Source organism: Falco naumanni, chromosome 6 (genome assembly GCF_017639655.2).
Source record: "Falco naumanni isolate bFalNau1 chromosome 6, bFalNau1.pat, whole genome shotgun sequence".
Lineage (NCBI taxonomy): Eukaryota > Metazoa > Chordata > Aves > Falconiformes > Falconidae > Falco > Falco naumanni.
This window is the reverse complement of record NC_054059.1, coordinates 76156619-76179728: the sequence shown is the minus strand read 5'-3', so window position 1 is coordinate 76179728 and position 23110 is coordinate 76156619. Positions and strand designations below refer to the sequence as shown.

General features: G+C 42.0%; 1 protein-coding gene across 1 annotated transcript; it reads left to right on the top strand.

Annotated features, from left to right (window-relative positions):
* Positions 1-6062: 6062 nt before the first annotated feature.
* Positions 6063-8606, top strand: MAP10 (microtubule associated protein 10). The gene has a single exon (XM_040599466.1). It carries the CDS (start codon positions 6066-6068, stop codon positions 8484-8486), a length of 2421 nt encoding a protein of 806 aa, XP_040455400.1. The 5' UTR covers positions 6063-6065; the 3' UTR covers positions 8487-8606.
* Positions 8607-23110: the final 14504 nt, after the last annotated feature.

The following is a 23110-nucleotide window of genomic DNA, read 5'->3' as shown; positions in this document are numbered from 1 at the left end:
GAGCATCTCAATGAAACGCTGGTCATGTCTTATGAGAAGAACTCGGGCACAGAGAAACTAGATCTTCCTGAAGAAACCTGTGGTAAAAGAGAGTTAAAGCTAGATCACCAGATTCCCACATTTATAATCCTAAACCACAGTTTATTCTTTCCTTCTAATCAAAAAAGCCATGTAACAGGCCATGATGCTGCCCTGTCCATACATTTAAGTTACACATCACTGCCACCACCATGGTAAGTAAGAGTCAGCAATTTATGGACATTAGCAGGACACCAGTGGGAAGTACTCCATACTTGCCATCTGGCAGAGTCAGAGGAAGGACAGAAGCCTGAAGGAATGAAGTGTGCAGGAGGGACATTGCTGCTGAGATCCCTGGAACAAAGCTGTAAGCCATGGAAAGGACTTCTTTAGAGCAGAAATCTCACTGCTAGGCAAGCCATGGACAAACATGCATTAAGGAGCCATCTCCCTCACAGTCCACTTTATTGAACCATGGGATTGTCACTCTGTCTCCTTGGAAAACAAGAAGGTACATGAAAACTACAGAGCTAATTGGTTCCTCTTTTTTGACCTCTACAAGCAGCTTCACACCTCCTGTTTGCTAAGTGGGATGGAATATTTCTGCTCCCTTCCAGCCAGTGAAGAGGATCTGGTCCAGCTCTGCAGCTTTGCATAACAATATCCTTGGCTCTTTTTCTTTTGCTCTCTCTAAAGGAGAAGTCTCAAAGCAGTCAAACTGATTTTAGTTTGTTTTTAAAGGGAAAAAAGAGAAACAGCTTAGAGGTTGAAAATGTGCAGTGAACAAAACAGCTGTACTGTAAACCTCTGAAAAAACATACTTTACAATCGTAATTATGACAGATTAAACAATGAGTGTCATCAGTGTGATGGTACAATGCACACAACGCTAACTGTTTCCTACTCAAATATTTGCAGACATCTCCAATTTTTTATTTTAATGAAATCTCATCTAACTATTGAATTGACTTTAAGAACCACCCTGAGGCTCACAAGAGCTTTCACTGTCGGAAGCTCTGTCAGATATTTGAACTGCAATTTGCCCCCAATGGTTCCCAGCTTGAGCTAGAGGAATGCTGTAGAAGTAGCTTTTTAGGAGGTAGTGAGTCTGAAAAATCACTGCCTACAGAGAGAATGCTAAACCCTGAGAGGGGCTGAGGACCTGTCCCACTCTACAGTACAACAGCAATGTAAGGACACCCACACTCTGAAGAAGACTTTTGGTACAGCTTTTCTTTGCTTCTCAAACATACATTCAACTGTGCCGCTGTGTGATTAATCTGTCCTCTTTGGGTGGCTAAGCACCTGGAATCCTTTCGTCATTGAGTACATCTGTGCATGACAAGCATCAGCTGTAACCATGAAGCCAAAGAAAATAAATCGATCTCTTTGAGAACTTTCTGAGAGCTTCCCAGCTATTGGATGGGGAGTAACACAATTTACACAATGCTACATTAATTAACGCTAAACGTCAGCACACGAATCCATGGGGTTTCCATTTATACCACATGAATTCGTGATGGCTTATACCAAATAAAAGGAAAGACTGACGGTAAAGCTTCCATGTGCTAATAGCACCCTGTTATTTAAGGAAATTGGCTTTGCATGTTGGTGGGCATTATGTAAAGAATATTCAATGGGCTGAATCCTGAGGCTGACCCTTCACTATTGTTTTAAGCAAAAACATCTATTGGCTTTATTAAGAACTTTTTTTAAATAAAGGAAATCGCCTCAGATGTGACCCTTATGGATATGTCTCCTTGTTGTGTTCAATATAGTTGTCCAAGCTCCTTTATTTGTGACATCCTGCTTCCTGTTGGTTCTCACAGCATCATTCTCCCTCAAGTATTTGCTAGACTTTCCCATGTTTCCTTTAAGTGTCTGCTTGGACTGAGTTTCCCCAGATCCAAGAAAGATGATGAGGACTGCTCAGAACAGAAGGAGAAGCTGTGTTTTGCTGCAGTCCCATTAATCCTTGAGGAGATTTGGAATCAGAAAGCAAGCTGGCATGGGCTGTATTTGCAAGCTGGCTGTGAAAGCCACGGATTCACACATATCTTAAAGGACAACCATTTCCCCCCTCCCCCCCCCCACCCCCCAAGGTAATGAGAAAACAACCCTGTGTGCCACTCCTGCTGACTTTGCAGAAGTAACTCTGCCATAAGCCTTAACTCTCGCCGCCCTGAGAAAGTAAAATACTAAGGACAGCAATGAAATCATTAAAGACAGGAAACAGAGTGGTGTTTGCCAAATGGAGAAGGGCCACAGGACTCGGCAAATAATGTTTATTTTAACACTCCCAAAGTCTGCTAAAGATAGTAGAGAATGAAAATAAACGTGAGAGCTATCATACTGAAAAAAGAGAAGTTAACCAGCATCTTCAGGGTAGCAACACAAGGGTGGTATTTGGAGCTGTATGTCTGAATAGGTTCTGTACCAGCTGTTCTGACCACCCAACTGATGGGGCACTTTGTGGACAGGAGGGTACACCCTGAGAAGTGGGGAGAAACCACGGTATCCTTCATTTTGATGGATATCAAAATACCTATGCCAAGAACACCATTGCAACTGTTCCTAGACTGCTCCGTACATCACTAGATCTGTGTCAGCACGAAATTAAGGATTGCGAAGCAGAATTTGGACACAGGAAACAGCAAAGCTCCCTGAAAAACTCTGCACAATATACAGAAACATATGCAAACAGTAATTTCTGAATAATTTAGCATTCTCATTTGACTCTATTCCTTTTCAAAACATTTTCGAGATTCTTCAAGAGAGAAACCTAAATATATTGCAAAAAAATCTCAAACGTTTTGCTCATGTATTTTATTTCTTTTTTTCTGAAGAAGAGAGTTCATGAAAACTGAGAGTTGTCAAAGGCTGCCATCCTTTTTCCTGAATTTCTTCTGTTCATTGCCCTTTCACAAGTGGCTGACTCAACAGACAACTGAGAAAAGACTAAGTAAGTCTTCTCTGGGTGGCATTTTAAGGCACAGTATCTTAAGAACCACTATTATGTTCCAGCTGAATATTCCAGCAGACTGTCTGACCCCTTTCTGAACCAAAGTGCCACCAGGCTAAATATTTGCACAAATTCCAAGCATTGCCCTGCAGATTCTGCACACAGAAGAGCAATTTTATATCCAGGTAAACAATGGCTCTTTACTCCAGTATCTGATCTGTAAAAAAAAATATGCAATCTTTATAACACCACCAGAATAAGTACATTTAATTGTAAATCTAACAAACTTCATGTTTTCTCAAGATCTCTTTTTAAAGTCATACTTCTCTATCCATAAAATATAGTTTACATCTCTACTTTGTGTAGAGGGATCAATAAATCTGAAATTGCACAGAAAGTAAGGGCAAAAGAAGGCATTTCAGAGCCTTCAAAGTTAGATTTGAACCAAAGTTGCTGAGTTGCTGCTAATGATACCAATTGTCTGGGTTGGAATTTTCTGAGACAAAATGTTAGTACTTCAAACATACAAATAAGGTCAGTGAAAGACTCCACTGAATCAGCAAAATTCCTTAGTCTTTCAGTCTTTTAGAAAAAACAGAGAAGAACTGAAGTCTAGTTCTAAGAAAGGAGGACCGAAAAGATTGCACTCAGAAGAACCAGAGCTATTTTAAAAAGGTGACTGATTGTAACTAATGTAGATCCTAATATGTACCTGCTGCTTCTGGGGCAGTAGCAGGTAATGACACTTGCCTTTGTAACCCTGCCTCTCTGAGGTATGTCTATTTTCTAAACCACTCTTTTGTGACATGCAATCTAAAGAAGTATTAGCACAAGTCTCCTTAAAATGGTAGTTAGTAGAAACTAGGATTATTGGAAAGAAAAAGGTCTTTTTTTCTAACTTGCAACTGAACAACAAAATGGTGTTTTCTGGTTTTTTTGAAGATAAATATGCTCTCGTGACCAGAGGACAGACTTAATAGAACACACCAACAAGAACAAACTTAAAAATTGACACCCTTTTCTATTTAAATAATTGTTTTGTCACTAACTTACTGGCTGATCTTACACAGTTTATTAACACCTATAGTTTTCACAAATATTCAGTAATTTTTATTTATACTGTCTGTGCAGAATACAATATAGGAATAGGGCTTATTTTCAGGGACATGAAACTGAAAATTCCAGTTTCACATGGAACTGTTGGGAGTGCTTTTTAAACTTTCTTTTAGTTACCCAGCACCTTAAAACAAGGCTTTGGTTCCTCCATAATTTACTTCCTAACTGCAGTTGGTTGCAGCCGCCACACACAAAGATGCATCTTTGCCTACGTGGGTTGGAAGTTTCATAATTAAGAGGTCTGGAATCTTCAACCAAACTTCATAGTCACACTATGCCCATCTGTAAAACTAGCAAAACACCTATTCGTTGTCTTCCCAGGGGACCTCGAGAGTGATTATTTGACCACTGTTAAATACATCTGTTGCCTTCAGTGTATCAGGGAGTATTTTGTCATTCTTCCTCCATGGAGAACGACAACTAAACTGTCAAGCCTTTCTGAGATGGGAAATGGGCTGGAGGAAGAGGAAACAGAAGGAAAGCAGACGACTGATGGCAGATGAATGTGGCAGCAAAATGGACTGGCCACTTTTTTTCAGCTGCCACAGTGCCAGTACAGTTGCAACACTGGAACACTCGCAGCCTCGATGGCAGAGGACTTGTAGCTCTTAAATCATGTGTTTAGAATAGAGGCAGTGGAGGAACTGAGAAGAACTTAATTATTTACTTCTTAAGCCCTGGTCACAATTCAGAGGTCAAACTCCTTAACTCTCCTTTCAGACATAATAGTTAAGGCAAGGTGTCCTTCAAATAATAATGATCAAGGGACCTGACCAAGAGCAAAGGATTGGATTCTTTAACCATTTCCCACTGGTTTCTGCTTCTCTAAAGTGATTGTGATTTGGCAAAGGAAGGAAGGAAAGGGGAAAAAAAGGAGGCAATAAAAATAAAGGAAGAGGAGACTGGTCTTTCTTTTAGGTATTTCCCTGGTGGTAAATGGTAGGGGTGTACTGTAACTTTAACCGAATACCATTGACTTAGGATACATTGGTTTAGTCAACTTACTAATTGAATAAAACAATTTTCTTCCCAGCTCAGCAAGTATTTGCTGTGCCTGTGGCAAGGAGACTCTGGTGTCAGGGAAGGGCAATCAGAGATGGAAGGGCACTCCCTTCGCCAGGCAAGGCGTGAGGAGTGGAATTCTTCACAAGTGTGTCCTCAACTCCCACTTTACATGCAGATGGGAGAGGAGGAATTTATCAACACATGTCCAAGGCAGTCAAGCAGTACAGAGATGGAGACATTACAGATGAAGAAGTGGCATTTACAGCTGATTAGAAAGAACTAATTAATGTAGAACCACAGTTTTTAAAAACTCAGATATATATGGGCCCTCAACTGTGGCGAGACGCCAGCACACAGCCCTTGGCGCAGATCTCGGTGTTTCCCGTGGGGTGGGAAGAGGCCACAAAGAAGCGGAGAACGGTCTAACGTCCCCCCCCCTGCCCCCACAAGCACTCCTGCTGGCCGAGGGAGCCATCCCGCCCCGCTCCTGTGGCCGTTACTGGTGATCCACAATGGGGAAAGCACGACCAAGGCCGCGGCCGCCGCCTTCAGAGCCGCGGGCAGCTCCACAGGGCGCTTGTGAGGAGGCACCAGGCAGCACCCGGCCCCAGCGGCGGCGCCCGCTGCCCCTCACCCGCCCGGCGGCCGCAGCCTCCGGCAGGGGCACGCCGCACCACGGCAGCAGCGAGTCCCCCGCGGGGAGCACAGCACAGCACAGCTCCGCTCCCCTCCGGCGGGATGGGGGCGGAGAGAGCCCTTCCGAGCCCCTGGGCCCACGCTACCCTGCGCTGCCGGGGGCGGCGGGTCCAGCCTCCCGCCCCCCACCCTGCACCGGCTACAAGCCCACTGCGCGCAGGCGCCTCGCTGAGGGACGGCGGGGTCGCTGTTCTCGCGAGAGGTCCGGCGGCCTCGCCCGAGTCCCCTCACACACCACCTCTCGCGAGAGCCGGGCGTGGGGGCTGTCATGGCGGCGGCGGAGGGACTGTTCTCGCTGGAGCTGTTGGTGGAGGCGGTGCGGGTAGCGGCGGCGCCGGGCCCCGCGCTGCGCCCGGTCGTGGCGCTGCGCCTCTTGGACTTCCCCACCCTCCTGCTGGGCCCCGCCGCCGCCGCGCCGCCTCTGCGGCCGGGGCGGGCCTTGCCCTTCGGCCGCGGCAAGCGCTGCCTCTTCCGCTGGCGCCGGGCCTCGCTCTGCGCCGCGCTGCGCCGCCGGCCGCTCCGCGCTCTGCTGCTGGCGCTGCCCGCCGAGCTCGCCCCGGGCTCCCCCCGCCTCCTCGGCAGCTGCGGCGTCTCCCTGGCCCCCGCCGCTGCCGAGCTGCTGCGGCAGCCCGGGGTGCCCGCCTCTTGCGGCCGCCGCGGCCGCTTCCCGCTGCGGGACGCCGCGGGGCGACCCGTCGGGGAGCTGGTCCTGGGCTACCGCCTCACCAGCCTGGAGGCCGGGGAGGAGCCGCCCCCGCCGTGTCCCGCTAGCCCCCGCGCTGCCACGCCACCTGCCAGCTACCCTGAGCCGGGGGATGAGGAGGGAGAGGAGGAGGAGGAGGAGGTTGAAGAGCTGGAGGGCAACATTTTTTGCCCTCCCGTGCTCTATTACAGCTGCAAGCCTGCTGAGTCTCATCTGCCATCAGCAGCAGCGGCTGCAGGGCAGTGGCAGCACGTTGAGGCCTGGAGACCGCAGGAGAAAGACACAGGCCAGAACCCCCCATGTCCCAGTGCTGGGCCCTCCTTGCTGCACCCTGTCAGCCCTCGACAGCTCCACAACGCTCTGGGGCAGCTGCCGCTGCTTAGTGCCTTGCTGGCAGAGCTGTCTGTGCTCGCCCGTGATGCTGTGCCTGCTGCTGTCCACCCCCATCTTGCTTGGCTCCACCAGGCCCCTGGGAGCGGTGGCATGGTCCCCCAGCCCCCCAGCTGCTCCTCTGCCCCCAGGCCTGCAGAGGCACTTGTGGGGCCTGGTGGGAGCAGTGGAGGTGCCAGCCCTCAATTCAAGCAAGGTGGGCAGGAGGCCACCTCACCAGCATCATCTTGGGCTGGGAGAGGACTTAAGAAAGCTGTACCCCAAGGAGAGATAGGCTCTGAAGGGAACTGCAAAACTAAGGAAAACAAACCTCCCAGAAAGAAATTGTTGTATGGGCTGACAAATACATTGAGGCTACGGCTGCGGCAGACCAACCCTGATAAGCTGATAATTCATGAAAGGAGGGAGCAGTACAGAAAAAAGCAAATGGAAATGCTGAAGAAAAGCCCTTCATCCAAAAGAAAGCTGCTTAGAAATGCTGGAGAACAGCATGTGGTGTTTGACAGGCATTGTAGCAAGGGAGACAGTTCAAAGCAGAATAATCGGTTTGATAAAACTGTTGAGGCTTCATTACCAAACAGTGCTCTCAGAGAGCACATTTCTGTGGCAGGAGATGGGTCCCCTGACCTGCAGAAACAGGCTATTGTAAATCTGCTGAAGAGCAATGTAGTTGCAAGCAAGGAACATCCGTGCAAAGTAACTACAGCCCCCTTCCTGGGGGAAACTGCATTCAGATCTTCTCACAAGGAAAAGTATGCGAAAGTCCAACTCCCAGCTGCTTTCCCATCAGATGCTAATGCAAAGGGAAGTAATGAGGAAGCAATACACTTAATCCATCGTAAAACCACAGAGCATGATGATGCATCCGTTGTAAGTGATCATAAACCAAGCTCTAGCAGGAGTGTTGAAAACAACTCTGAATTCATATACTCAGATGACTTTGTTGCTAGTCCTGAGAACACAGTTTATTCAGAAGATTTCACCAGTGCTGAGTGTACAGGCAGAGACTCGGAAGCTCTTGACAGCAGTCCTGAACCTCTGTGGCTTGAAAGTCCAAAGCAGGGTTGGTCGGATACAGAGCCAGAATCCAGCAAGTCCAGAATTTCAAAGGCAAGTCAAAGAGCTGGAAGTACTTCAGATCTTCTGCCAGTTCCTTCAGCTTCATCTCCAGTTCAGTCTTTGAAGAGAAACCGTGACCTAAACACCAGCAAGAGAACTAGTGTTGAGTCTGTTGATTCACTTAACCTTACTCAAATGGAGGCATCATTATTAGATGAAGAGCAAGAAGTCCAAGAGATCAGTAAGAAAGAGAACAGGAGTGATCAGCACATTAAACAAGTATCTACACAGAGAAGCAAAGTTAGGTCTGATACTGATCTGAATACAGGAAAGGGGCAGACCTCTGCAGGAAAAAGCCAGGCAGTAACTCAAGCTAGCTCCTACTTGCCATCTAACATGTCTGATCTTGAACTTGGTGTCCTGGAAAACAGTATGTCAGACAAAGAGGATGATTTTCTGGGAAAACTACTCATTCCTAACCAATACAAAGACATCAGTGAACTTGTAATAAACAAACTTCCAGGATACACAATGTAATTATGTTTTCACTGTGTGGATTAAGATACAATATTTGAACTTCATAAGGCCTGTTCCATTTAGTTGCAATATATGCATGTTAATTTAAGACTTTATAATGCTCATTTAATACATTGGTGAATTTACTTAAGTTTTTAAAATAAACTACTATTTGAATCTCTCATGAGTTACTTCAATATGAGTATTTTAATGTAAAAGTAATCCAAACAGCACAAGAAACATAACTTCTTGTCCAAAGCAGATATAAAGACAGAAGCAGCAAATGCAGATAGTACCCACAGACTTGTCCAGGGTAGAAGTAATAACACACTACAGAAATGGCCAAGTACAAAATGCGTTCCTAACTGAACACTTGAGGTTTTTTTTCCTCATGCAAATAGTTCTATGCTTTATTTTCATTACAAATAGTTACTTAAAACATACAGTCATAGCCAGTAAGAGCAGAGACTTACTGGCTGATCTGTATACTAATATATTTGTTTTACTCTTCTATCACTAAATGCAGTGACCAGAACTAGATGAACCATTTCTTAGGTTGAAGTTCCTCATTTAAGTCAGATTTTCACACATTATTATAAAACATTTTAAGAATTACTGGTGACAGTAACTCTGTATAATCTGGGAGAGCTTTGGAGGTTGATGGAAGTTACTTGACCTTGAAGACTAAGAGTGTGCAAAGAGTAGAGGAGAATGCAGTAAATTTTCAGTGCTTCACAACTCCCTGATTGCATTCTCTGACAATGGGGAAAAGAGGTGGTCAGCACCCACTGTTCAGAAACTCAGAACAAATAAAGATATTACATCATGATTTAAGGATTCCAGATAAAGACAAGAATTTGCCATGTCCCCTTTTCTGTTGGTTGAACTATCACCTGATGTTTACTTTTGATACCTGGTTCAACCACTGAACTTAACGTCTTTTATTTACTGAGGTTTTTTAGAGTTCATATCCCTGTCAAAAATTTCAGAGACATTTTTTGACTTGGAACGTGAAGAGAGCTTAAAATTCCTGCCTTAGTTTTTAGGTCTGTCTTGTCCCCCCCTTTCCACTCTCTTTAAGTAGTTATCTCCTTTGCCTGCTTTACATTCCTAACTGTCTCATAATTTAGGACATTTATCCAGAGGGTTAAATGACAGACTTACTAACTCCCCTTTTCCTCCTTGTAGTTCTCTGCATTCTTACTGCAAGAGCTTGTGTTTATACTTTAACATCTTGGAGGGATTTTTTATTTCCATCTTACTATGTGTTTATTTTGTAGGGATGACAATACCCCTCCTGTTTAAAATACTAACATCTGTGAGGATTAATCAAGTATCTGGTGTTGACTTCTGAGACCACCACTACTAATATTTTTAACTTAAAGGTAAGCAGCTGAAATTACCCATATATCAAAGCAATCTCTGGCCAGAGCAATTCTTAAATGTTATTTAGGGTGCCTTTGTTTCATCAGTCCCAATTCCAGACCAAAATATATTTGTTTCTTTTTATTTTTCGTGCCATGAACTTCATTGATACTTTATACATGGCAGTAATTCTGATTTTATTGATGGAGTAAGACCTTGCAGTTCTCAAGCGCAAAACTCTCGTTAAAATACAATGCTGCCCATTCATTTTTACTGTGTGGCTATTTAAATGAGTTGTTAACATTAAGAGTTCACGATTTGAAACTCATTACTTAAGAAAATTTTGCTTTAAAAAGTTGAAACTCAAGGGCAAATTCCCAGTTCTTTTTCTATCCCCTATCCCATCTTCACTTTTCAATTTCCAGAAGCAAATACTTCTGTTTAAATAATGAAACTAATGTCTTTTCAGCTAATTTTATTTGGGATAACATTTCTAATGTTTATTGTATAATAGCATTTATAATTTTTTTTCAGGAGAATGATGAAAATGAAAGAAAATGCATACTAGGAATACAATAGGAGACATTACACAAGAAGAGAATGTCAGCATCATGCTTACACATTTTAGTTTGGTTTTGTCTTTTCAGATATAGACTCATGGTAGTTATTGCTTGGAGAGGTTAACAGGTAATTTCTACCCTCTGGGATAATAATCTTTTCAGATATTATCTATGCTGTTGTGAGAGTAAACAAAATTTTACTTAATATTCAAACAGCAACTCTAAGTCAAGAAAAATGGGAAAGAACTTTGTATCACTGATTTATCACTGAAAACTCATAAACCAATATATTGGCAAGAATCAAGAAGATTCTATACGTCAACCAAACATATAGCAAAAACACACCACAACCAAACCACAGAGCAAAACAGCGCTATTTACTATCAGTATAAAACTGGGGGGGAGGGGATGGAAGCAAGAAATTTCCTTTTGTACAAATCCTGTAATAATCTACACGCAACTACATTATACCAGCTAGCCAATTTTGTCATTATAACTTGCATCCTGTACCCCTCTGATCAAGCTGTTAACATCAGAGGTTTGATAAGACATTTCTCTAATGGAAGTATTACACCAGTTTTTCATAAAGACACCGTTTTAAATTGTAAGGGTTAACTGAATGGATTGTGTTGGTCCAGGGCACATGGCAATATGCTGGGAGGAGCAAATAATAGTAGCGTATGCCCCGCAGTTCTTGTACAGCCTTCCCAAGAGTAGCATAGATACTGAAAGATACATGCCTGCTTTTCAGATACCCCATAAACATCCCAAGAGGGAGAACCATAGTGGCAGAGCTGGCATGTGCAAGTGAAGTAGCTGAAGTGTCACTACTCTTTCTGGTAGCTCTGCACTACTTTTCTGATTCAGTCCTAAGAAAGCCAATGCATTGGAAAACTACTTTCCCAACAATATCTCAACTAACACTGTTCCCTAAGGACTGCTTCACAGACTACAAAAAGGGAAGATAGATGAAGAATACAAAATCTTGGCCCACTACGCTACACTACAAAACCCCTGTTTTGAAAATTCAGCTTTTTGAGCAAGAACAGCTCATGTTTCCACATACATTCGATCCACGGTTCTTTGTCAGAGTTCCTAGAAAGATTATTAATTACTGTTCATTACAGTGTGGGCCCTTATATACTGGGAGAATGATGTAAAACCAAAATGGTTTCTTTCAGTCCCCCAGCTATCTGCTTGTAAGACCTTTCAGTTGTTACTTAAGGTTGAGCAATCTCCGTAAATATGCAGGCTCTGTTACGGATTTGTTACTTGCTTGACAGAGCCAATGGCTAGCTAGGCACAATTGAAACTTCACAAACCCAAAATATTCACTAAAAGCTCCCTATTTCTTCATTTCCCATAGCCATTGGAGCATCATATATAATCGTATTTTAACTGAATGTGTGAAGTTTTTGGTTTGGTCTCATCCTTGTTCCACACTATTAAGCAGTAAACTACAGTTACTTCGAGTTTTACAGTTGTTAGTTACACTGTAAACTTTACTACAGTGAAATTAAAATGTGAGAAGTAATTACATAGGTTTATTATAGATCCTCACTAAATAAAGCCATCTAGCTTCTTACTTTTGATTTGTCACTTTAACAACTGATCTTTGCCTTAAACCTGTACAATATTCCAGAAATCAGGTAGATGGGTGCTCAGAACATTGTTCTGTTGCTTAAGATAAAGTTTCTTAGAACAGCTCAAGTAAAATTGAACTTAATGGTTCATCACAAGTCCCAAACAAAGAAATAAACCCTTAAGATATACACATTGTTTCAGAATTTATGACCCTAAAACAAGTTCGCTATGACTGTCTTTTAAACTGTTATTTCAGCATACCATTTATTAAATAAAGTTAGCCAGTACTATATAACTGATGGTGTGGTGGGAAGGGCAGGATACCAAATACTGACAGGCTGGGTCACTTTACCTCTTCTACTGTAACGTTTTCCTGCTGCTAAGTAGTTCTGATCGGTCTTATTACTCAGTCAGTGGCTAGGAACATTTTTTAAAGTCCCAGCCAGGCATGTTTCCTTCACTTCATTTTTTTATTCCTCAGCTCTCAGCACTCTGATTAGATGACAGTTTCTTTTCTGTTTGTGATTTCTCTAATGATAGTCCTTACCCCCTTTTTTTACAATTTGTAATCCCTTTATCATTTTGGAAGTCCTTTTCCTCAGTTTTCTGAGATTACATCCAGCCTTGGTAACTGTGCAATTGAATTTTTTGACTGAGTTACTCATTCTTACTACCTTCATTTTTCTAGGTCTCAGGATTTTATGATTCCTGCTTTTGTAATTATTTTGTTTCTCTTTGTGTAGGTGCTGCTCAAAGTTAAATACTAGTCATTATTTGGACATCTTTGGGACTTTGCTTTCTTTTTCTCAGCATTTGTCACTAGCATCTACTTTACTGCTTGCTCAGCTTTGTCTAGGAAGAAGTCAAATCACTGAATCTAAGATTCACATCCTTTAAAGGTTTTGTTGACTTATACGTGTAGGATCTTCACCAGCTCCTGTGAAATGTAACACCTCTCATTCAGAGCTGCAGAGTGACCAGCCAGGACTGTGAACCTTTGCCTGTGGTTATCAGACATCAGGTTTCTCTACCTCTCCCAAACCCTGCCTTTAATCCTTTTCTCAAATTTTGATTTCCAAACTAACCTTTCTTTTTAAGATGACTGAGGCCATCTCTGTGAGAACAGATGCTGCTGTAATTTAACATGCATTTAGAGCTACTGGCAATCACATCTGCTATAGCTGATGTGTGCTACCAGCTAGCCCTCGCTTGCATTTTCCATCCTCCTTTTTAGTCAGTATACTGTTTGATTTTAAGTTCAGATTTTTTCACATTCAGATTCTTCCCTCATGTGAAACTCCTTGTATGTATGTAGTTCTATTATACTGAAATCACCCAGCTGAGCTGCAGCTTCACTGGCTTTTTCTTGTTTGGCATTGATGTTCACCTGTATTAAACCGGTTTTGTTTTGTTTTGGTTTTATGATTTCACTTGTCTGAATTTTATATGATAGTTGTAATGTAAACCTCCCCTGACTTTACAGAATTGCTTGCATTTTCCCAGAAGTGTAGTCAGTGTTCTGTATTGGTTTCTAGGGGATGAATTTGAATGTCTTATGCTGAAGAAAACAGTGTTAATCTTCAGTTCAGCAGAGAACTGCGATTTACTTACCGGTTGTTTAAAATAGGATGGCTTGGTAGAGGAAATGTTTAAATAACATCTGAGGCACACATTACTCCTAAATAAATTAACATTTAAAGATTGATTCAGGTACAGTTAATAAACAAACAAACAAAACCAAACTCTAAAATGTTAAGTAAAAAAACTTCAGATGTCTATTATATGTATTTGTTCTAATCATAGACATTTTGGAAACATTTTGGGTGATAGCATAATAAATTTCTTTCATACAATGCATTATCTCAGCTAAGTCAGCTAAGAATTTGATTCTCTATGTATCCATTAACAGAAGGTAGTAGGTTTTCAAAAGGAAGTAAAGGTATTTACATGGTCAGATCTCCTGAAATTCCAGGGGAATTAGTCACCTCAAAAAAGGTCGCAGAATGGAAACCTGTGCAGAGGGCTCTAACAGTATTATCTCTTGGAATGCAAAAATGTTTTTGAAAGAAGATAAGCCATGCTTCAACAAATATTTTCAGAGCCATTTGGAAAGTTTAATGGTATCATGATTGAAAGAAACTCCCTTGGTGTCAAGGAAATTCCAGCTTTTTCTCTTGTCTTTAACTGTTGGCAGATTCAGTATTTTTCCTGTCCCTTATGCTTATGTACTAACATTTGACTCTCCCCCTAAATTTCAATGCCTCCATGCAGTTGTACCTGTTATTACTCCCACTGTCTCCAGAGCCTTATTTCAGGCACATCTACCCCCACCCCAAATCCATGTTGTGCCTTTCACCTTGATGCCTTGCCTGTTCCAGTTTCTCCTCATCATACAGTTCATGCCATCTCTAGAACTCAGCTTGCCCTACTTAGCATTCAAAAAAATCTCCAAATGCTTCTCAGACACCTTCACTGGCTTGTTCTTATCTTTGGTATCAAACTGAAGCTCTGCCCATTGTCTGCTGGGCTCTGCATGGTTTATCCTCTTCCTGCTTCCATGCAGCTCAGTTTCCTACTCTTTGCCCATTTCTATGTAACTCTTTGTTCCATTCTCAAAAAAAAAAAAAAAATATCTGGAAATTGCTGTAAAACTGTGTTTTCTTTGTTCATCTCAGTCCTGCTTTTTCTACCTGTGGGTAGCCGTCTTCCTTAGAGCTCTTGTCCACAGGAACATGCCAGACATAGAATTTGAGACAGAAACTACCAGGTCATGGTCTGATCTTCTCTATATTGCAGTCCTTAACATTTCATCTGCTTACTCCTGACTGCTGCTGTCAACACTGGGATACAACTATACTAATGATAATGCTGATTGAAATTTAGTGGCACATGGAGTGAAGGAAACTCCTCAGGACATGGTCAAACCTTGGTCAAACCTTGCTAATCTAGAACACAATACAAGGGAAGCTCTGATACCATGGGATGTGGGTTTGATTTTCTTATCCATAACTCTAGCAAGACTCAGCAATAGAATTACTGAAAGTAAGAAAATCTGGTTTCTGATTCATAGCCATGCTTCATAGCCATTGCTGTACTCTTCTGAAACACAATTAACAGTCTTTTGATTGTTGCAGGTCTCATCTCCTACTGCTCCTGCAATGCTACTTTACAGCTCTCTGAACAGTTTTATTTGTGAAGTGGAATAGATGCATCGGGTTTCCTCAAAACAAGCATCTAACCAGTTGTTCAGGGTCCTTCAACTGAAAGGCAAGAACCTGAAAGCAAGGTGCTTCAGTACATTTCCTGTGTATCTATTTTTAATAACAAAATACTGGTGCAGATTCACCATTATCAAAACCTTTAATCAACAGGAAATTTAGTTCATTTTCAATGAAAGCAGCAGATTTGCAAACCCACTGCTTCCATGGGTTACACCACCACTTTTTAATTGCATCCTTTTCCCAAATTTTTAGCTGTTGATAAAATTCTGTCAAATTACACATATGCTGTGTGAATTTAGTTTGGGTTGATACAGTAAAGGGCTGCATCAAGGAAAGCACTAATTACAATAGAGTTCTATCCAAAATTTGCTTTCTGTTTTTCTGAAACCTTATAGCAGTACAGGAGGAAGCCAAAGAAACATCCCTTGTCTGCTGCTGGCATCACATTTATATGTCCGAAACAATGAGTCATGGGCAAACTTAGAGAAGTTTGGTGTTGAGCTGGGGACTAAGTTCCAGATGTTCCTCTGGAACTTTATTTGCTTCTTTTGAAGTCTTAAAATGGAACTGAAATTTTGTTTCCCCAGCTTCTATGAGATTTCTAACAAACTAAAGGGAAGACAAAACCTAATTTCCTAGAAAGTGCCCCTGTCTACTTAAACACACAGCAAACCTAGGCACAGGAAAGCTATTCAAGGAATGTTTACAGAAACCATTTGAGGAATATTTCTAAGCACTTTCCCATTCCACTTAACATCCCAAATAGTTTGAGCTTCCTTCACTGTATTTATTAATTCTAATTCTGATCTCAATAGGAAGAACTGTGAAGATAAGCATTTTGTTTTGGTTTGAGTTTAGCAATAGTGTAGATCCCAGCAGTCCTGCTTTTACTGGAGCCATCTCACACAGGCCTGCCAACAGTTCCACAACTGGAGTAAATACAAAAGTTATGGATCAGATGTACAACAAAACGCAGAGTAAAGCTGTACTGATGCAATACTAACAACAGGAGTTTGCTCCTTGCGCTCCAGGTCAATGAAAGTATGTCTTTCTAGAACAGCCCCACAGGCCTTGCATGTTGACCTGCAGGACATTAAAATGTAGACAGCCAGGAACAGGAAGCAGGGAGTAAATTTAAGGGATGGGGGGACCCTAGTTAATTTGCTTCTCCCCTGGCTAACCCAGCTGGTCTTTCAGTTGCCTTCCTGATTACACAAGGAAGAATTTGTCTTTTAAGCCAATCTGGATAAAATTTACTTCTATATCAGAAACTATATCTTGGGTTGGAGTCTTAAAATGAGTGATAGACCATTCCTGCACAAAGCACCACAAGTTGCTGATCTTTTCTCTTTCCGTTTGGGATCTGATCTGAACTGATCTGATCTGAAAGAGTTAAAAACAAGCAGTATACATAGAAAAGACACACACCAGCAAACAACCTTTGCCACCCCAAGTAAAGACCACAGAGTAAAGCAAAAACAATGGAAGAAGCAAAGAGGAAAGCCCTGGCACTTGAAGTTTGGAAATTGCTATAAAGCTACCAGTGGGGACAGGGATTACTTGTTCTTTCTTTTTTTCACCATCTTCCTGACAGCTGTTGGGGACTATCAACAAGACTTTTAGGCACATCTGGAGGGTAAATGCAAAAATATCTCTTGATGGAAATTAGTTGCTCAAATGCATCAGCTAGGAAACCTCCTATCCCCAGTCCTGCAAGTGGTGAGGAAATCCTTCAGGCATCATATCATCTATTATTACACTCTGTTTTCCAAAAGCTGTCTTTGTGATTGTCCTTGGTTCCTATGTCTAAGTAGGCAGCTGGTTCTCTCATTCAGTATCATGCTTGTTACTCCTGAAGAGACCTAAACAGTTATGTGTATTTCTGCATGAAAGCTCCCTCTCACCATTTACTCAGAGCAGGCCAGATTCCTGCTCTTAAAAGATTCCTCTGCAACCACTTTACCTCCTACCGCTTCATTATCCCCGATGCAGTCACAAAACCAGCTATGAGGAAAAGGCCAAGCTACCACTTTTACCACTTCTTCATGTGCATGACCGAAAGGGAAAAGACCTCCAAGGACACAGGCAGGCAGGGAAGCAGGGTCCAACCCATGCCCGCAACTTTAATGGGCTTCGGTGATCATCCTCCCTTTCTGCCATGGATAGGCCTGCCGCACTGCAGTGAGCGAGCTCAAGAGACATAATTTTTCTAAGCCCAGCACACTGAGTGTATTTCCCAGCCCAAAAGGTCCTGAGCAAGAGTTTGAGAAGCATGAAGTGTGCTGATGCACAGCCTCCCGGTACATATCCTTTTTTGCCTTTCATTAACCTGTGATGGTCAGCAGATTTTCTGCATTTTTTTGTCCTGTTAACTTCTCATACTCTAACTTCCCAATTTGTGTATCCCATCCCACATCCTGGAAGGCATTTGCCTCAGGGTAAGTGTTACTTACATTGCATATACTGACATGATGAAACAGTGTGGCTTGAATTACCTCCCTGATTGGATCACAGCTTTTGCAATCTCAGAAATTCTGATTTTTTAATAAGGACCCACTAGTTTATTGTGGTTAAAAAGCTGTTAGGGTCTTATTGATGATTTAGAAAATGAAACAAAACAAAAAATACCAACTTTAAGGGTTCCCTGTGGAAGTTTATTACTCTATACTGTTTAATAAATACTGAAGCGATTCTTTATACATTATTTAAACAGTAAGATATGTATATTTAAAATTTGCAAAGTACATTTAGCGATTGTCCCAGTAACATTAGCACAAACGTCTGCTGCAATCCAGCACAGAATATGTGGACGTAACAATTAGGAGCCATCTGGTGACCTGGCACTTGCTGGTACAAGAATGAAATTTCAATTAAGTTTTATTATCAGAAAGTGTAAGTGACAGCTCCCACTTCAAACCCCAGAGCCAGTAAACTGTCCAAATAAAGAGAAGGATGTCACCCAGTTAATGGGTTGGATCACGCTGCTTGATTACATACTTTGTAAGTAATGCGCTTCCTTCCCATGTTCTTGGGCACACATTGCTTGTGCAGTTGGATTTTTAAGAAGAGCTGGCCATATGGCAGGTAAATTGGGAATCACACTGCAATTTACTGAGAACAGGGTAATACAATAGATGAGTCAATCATCTTCCAGGTCTGACAAGCCAGGATTGCATCTTGTGCAGGATAAAAAGAAAAGCCCAACTGGAAAACTGTATTCTAACAACAAGGCTATGCCAGCTAGCACTGCAGCTGTGTTCGGGTTTACCGAACTGGAGCCATGAAACAAAGCTCAGAAATGTGAAAAAACTTCTCTCCTACCCCAACTCTCACCTTAGTATCAGACAGTGATTCAGGTAGTGGTCTTCAGGGTCTCAGAAGAAAACCAGCCCATCAGCACTAGATGAACAAGCCCTAGATTGCCTGTCCTTTCTCGGCCACTGATAACTATTATTGCTATGATTGTTTTCTTTAATATTTAGTATATAACACTAAGAGTCTGTCAAAATACATCAGTCACCTCATTCAAAAATGCTTCATCTTTTCTACATTACAGTTGAGTTCTAGTTCTAGCTCCATTAAAGAAATCAACTCTGCAGCTACTGGCCCATGAAAGTTATTACAGATCTCAAATCTGTAGTAAAGAAACCAATTTGTGATGCAGTCACAGCACCTGGAGAAGGTCTGTTCTGCTTCGGCTGATCTCCAGTTGTCTAAACCAGAATCAGAATTTCCAAATAAGAAAACTAAATCCAGATTGTGACCCACTGCACTTCGAGTTCATTCAAGAACAATTCCACAATTCCACAGACCCACACTGCTAAAGAGAGTTCCAGTCTCAATCCCTGGAGAATTTCGCAAATATGTGGATACACTTGACTTTGCAACATTAACCATTAAACTTAAAGTATCCATCAGCTTAAGTAGGAAAGTTGAGGATTTCTATATGTTGTGGTTTAAGCCCAGCTGGTAACTAAGTACCACGCAGCCACTCGCTCACTCCCCCCTCACCCAGAGGGATGGGGAAGAGAACTGGAAAGGAGTGTAAAACTCGAGGTTTGAGAAAAGAACAATTTAATAGGTAAAGCAAAAGCCATGCACACAAGCAAAGCAAAACAAGGAATTCATTCACTACTGTCTATCGGCAGGCAGGTGTTCAACCATCTCCAGGACAGCAGAACTCCATCATGCATAATGGTTACCTGGGAGGACAAATGCCACAATGCCAGATGTTCCCCTTCTTCCTTCTTCATCCAGGATATATTTACTCAGCATGACATCCCATGGTATGGAATACCTCTTTGGCTAGTTCAGGTCAGCTGTCCTGGCTGTGTCCCTTCCCAATTTCTTGTGCCTCTCCAGCCCTCTCCCTGGCAGGGCCTGAGGAACTGAAAAGTCCTTGACTTCGTGCAAACACTACCCAGCAACGACCAAAAAACATCAGTGTGCTATCAATATTGTTCTCACATCAAATCCAGAACATGGCACTGCACCAACTACTAAGAGGAAAATTAACTCTATCCCAGCTGAAACCAGGACACTATACATTCATTTTAAAGTTTCAGCAGTTTTCCTTTTCTAGCAAAGGTGACTGTGCAAACAGAAATCACTGCCATCCTCCACACAACCAAACTGTCACAGCCTTTAGATTAAGCTTCATTGCACAAGTATAATATTGATTATTGTTTGTATCTATGCTTTTGGGGCACTTCATATCAAGCAATGTATTTTTCACTCATAAAGTTATTTCTCACAGGCCCTAGGTTTAGTAAGGCAGCAAGCTTTGCACAAACAGAAACTATTCTCAATGTTGAAAACCCCTTACATAAATTGCCTCTAAATTCAAGCAAATGTCAGTAGCATAATCCTGTTCTCAGAGTAAGCAGTGCTTGGAAACTAAATGGCCAAAGAGCTCCCAAAGGCAGCAATTAGTATTTTAGCCAGTGGAATCATTTGGGGAGACTCTTGTAAATTTAATGAATTCCCCAGTAGTCAATCCATCTTAGTCACTAATATGCTGGCAATACTGCTACTGATAATGTTGCCAATACATTATAAGCACTCATTGCCTTAAATTTTAATTCAATGAATTCTGCATGTGAACTCTTCTCAGATGGTGATACTTTGTGCTAATGCAATCATAGATGGGTCATTTGGGAGCATAACAAGGCTGAACTCGGTACACTTGGCAGAATGTTACTGGGAAGGCAAGACATTTCTCACCCAAGCTTCTGTTCTTTATCTCTTACCTCCCTAATACTTGTGCCTCTAAACTAGAACATAATTAGATCTACCCCTTCTGGGCTTCATTGTATGGATTAGAGAAAAGCACAGGGGAGAGGTCTGAGTGAAAACTCAGGCTCCCTGTGTATTCAGCCAGTTTTTAGACATGAATATGGAAGTGTTTAATTCAGCAGTGACATACAGAAAGTACTACAGATGATAGCGCTTGAAGGACTCAGGACTTCATCTAACCCATTCCTTTGCCCTTAGGCAAAAACCAACTTGTAACTGTATCAGTCCTGACAGATTTTTGTCTGGCTCATTTTTTAAAAATCCAAGTAAGACAGATTATGCGTCTTCCACAGGGAACATGTTCCAGTGCTTAATGATCCTGAATGTTAGAAGTTTTTCCCAGTGTCAAACCTCAGTGTCCCCTGATACAATTTAAGTCCATTATTTCCCATCTTATACACTACAAAGAGAACAAATTATTCCCTTCCTCTTTAAGGGAGCTTTCTGTGTACCTCAGACTTGCCTTTCCTGGTGTTTTTTTTTCTGGACTAAGCAACCACAGCTCTTTCATCCTTCCTTTATAGGCTACTGGTCATTCTTGCTGCTTTCCAATTACAGCCATACACATCTTCCTTGAAATACAGTACCCCGAGCTATACACAGGCAGTGCCTAGTGGATAGGAAGAACTACCTCACACACCTTTCATTCTCTCCCCATTTACTATTATCTGCGAGTGTAATACATATCCCCCCTCTTCTATCAATCAGCTGCTAATGAAAATATTGAGTATGCCCAGAGTCATAACAGACTCTTACAATGCCTCACTACTACTTATTTCCATTTGGATGGTGACCTATGGAGAACTATGCAGTGAGAACACAAAACCAGCCACATGAGAAATTTCATATCCAGAGCATGTTCCCCAGCTTGTCTGCAGGAATGTTAAAGCATCCTAATGTCAGGACTCGTGACATCTATTGATTCTGCCCTACCCAGCCTGTTACATGGTTATAGAAAAAAATAGCTTAGTCTGATATAATTTGTTCCTGAGAAATCCATGCTGGCTATTACTCATTTCCTTGTTAACTTCTAAGTACTTACAGGATGTTTATGTGATTATTTGTTACAGCATTTTTCCTCTTGGATTTCAAAAGGAAAACAGTCAGGCAACATGCAGGTAATCAGTAGTAAGGACAGTCTGTCCAGAAGACAAATGATGAGTAAGGGAACACAACATACCTCAGTGGCTTATGTCTATAAGCAACCAAAACTCTTAATAGATCAAAGTGCAGTTGAATAAAAAAAAAAAAGAAAAGAAAAGAAAAAAGAAAAGAAAATAAGAAAAAAAAAAAAAGAAAAAAAAGGCTTTAAAGTGAGACAAGAAATCAAAGAAATCCTTTATGTTTCTTACTCATCTTTACTCACTGTTAAGGTAGACCCACCAGAACACACTGAAACTTAATGATGATAGCATTAAGCCAGAGCAGCATGATCAGTTATTCAAATCCCTGAACAAGTTTGCCTTAACGGGATAACCTAACTTTTACAAAACTACACTAACAAGGCAAGTGGTTCGAGATGCTCTAAAGAGAAGTATTACATGAGTCAGAATAGAAGCTGCATTTCCACTAAGGAGAAATTGCATTTCTATGTAGGCTGGAAATGTTACGGTACAGATTTCTCACCATCAGTTCTTAGGAAGAACTTTCCTTCCAGGTATAATGAGGAAGATGACTATCATCATCTGTGAAGCATCAGGCACTGGCTCTTGCTGGCAACAGGAAAACCCAAATGAGAAAGAAATTTAAATGCTTATGGGGACATAGTAATTGGGCTATGTCAAAAATAACAAACTAAGCAGGGCCAGAGCACAGACCTATGCCCCGGTAAATGAACAATCATGCTGTTTAACAGCCTGCACCTCACCAGCTGGGCTTTAGTTGCACCCAGCAGCCCTGTCCCACATGTACAGGCTTGGTTTTGGGGATCACATGGGCTGGAGGGCAGCTCCCAGGAAGATCAGATAAGACCATCCTTATCTAGAAGAAAAAAGAATGTGATGATACTGAAATGATTACTGCTCTGCCACTTGGCATTGGCCTGCTGTATTTACTATTATACATGTAGCCTTGGAGACCAGCCTGGAAACAGAAAAAGCTGTGTAAAGAACCTTGCTGAGAATCTGTGACAAACTCAGAGCATGTCTCTACCTGGTCCCTCAGCGCCATCTTGTTGTATTTTTGGCTTAACCTGGAAGCATCTTGCTCCCTGCTCACCATACCAAAAGGTCAGGCTAGGCATCCAATGGTTCATATGGAGAGGGCAGGGAAAAGGACCCAAATCCCTACAAGCCTTGCCCATGGACCCTAGTGCATGTCTAGGCAGAGGAGCACAGCTCCCTTTTTTCCCCATCCAAGAACTGCATCTCTCTCTTCAGCTTATGGCAGATCCCAGTCTGCAATCCAGCAAAGAGAGGTATAAGCCCCTTTTCCCTAAGGAAGGGCATAATGTCAAAGTGATCTTTTCCCCCAAATGACAGGGCTCCTCCAAATCCCAGCTTTTGTGGTAGAGTCTTTAATGTAGGAAGGGCAGAGATATTGCAGGTCTTCACATAAACTTCTAAAATAAAGCAGAAGGTGAAGCCAAAATGTGCTTTTATGCCTCCACATCCCACTATCT

Excerpts from the sequence above, each read along its gene's own strand:
- MAP10 (XM_040599466.1), top strand. The coding sequence starts at position 6,066 with ATGGCGGCGGCGGAGGGACTGTTCTCGCTGGAGCTGTTGGTGGAGGCG.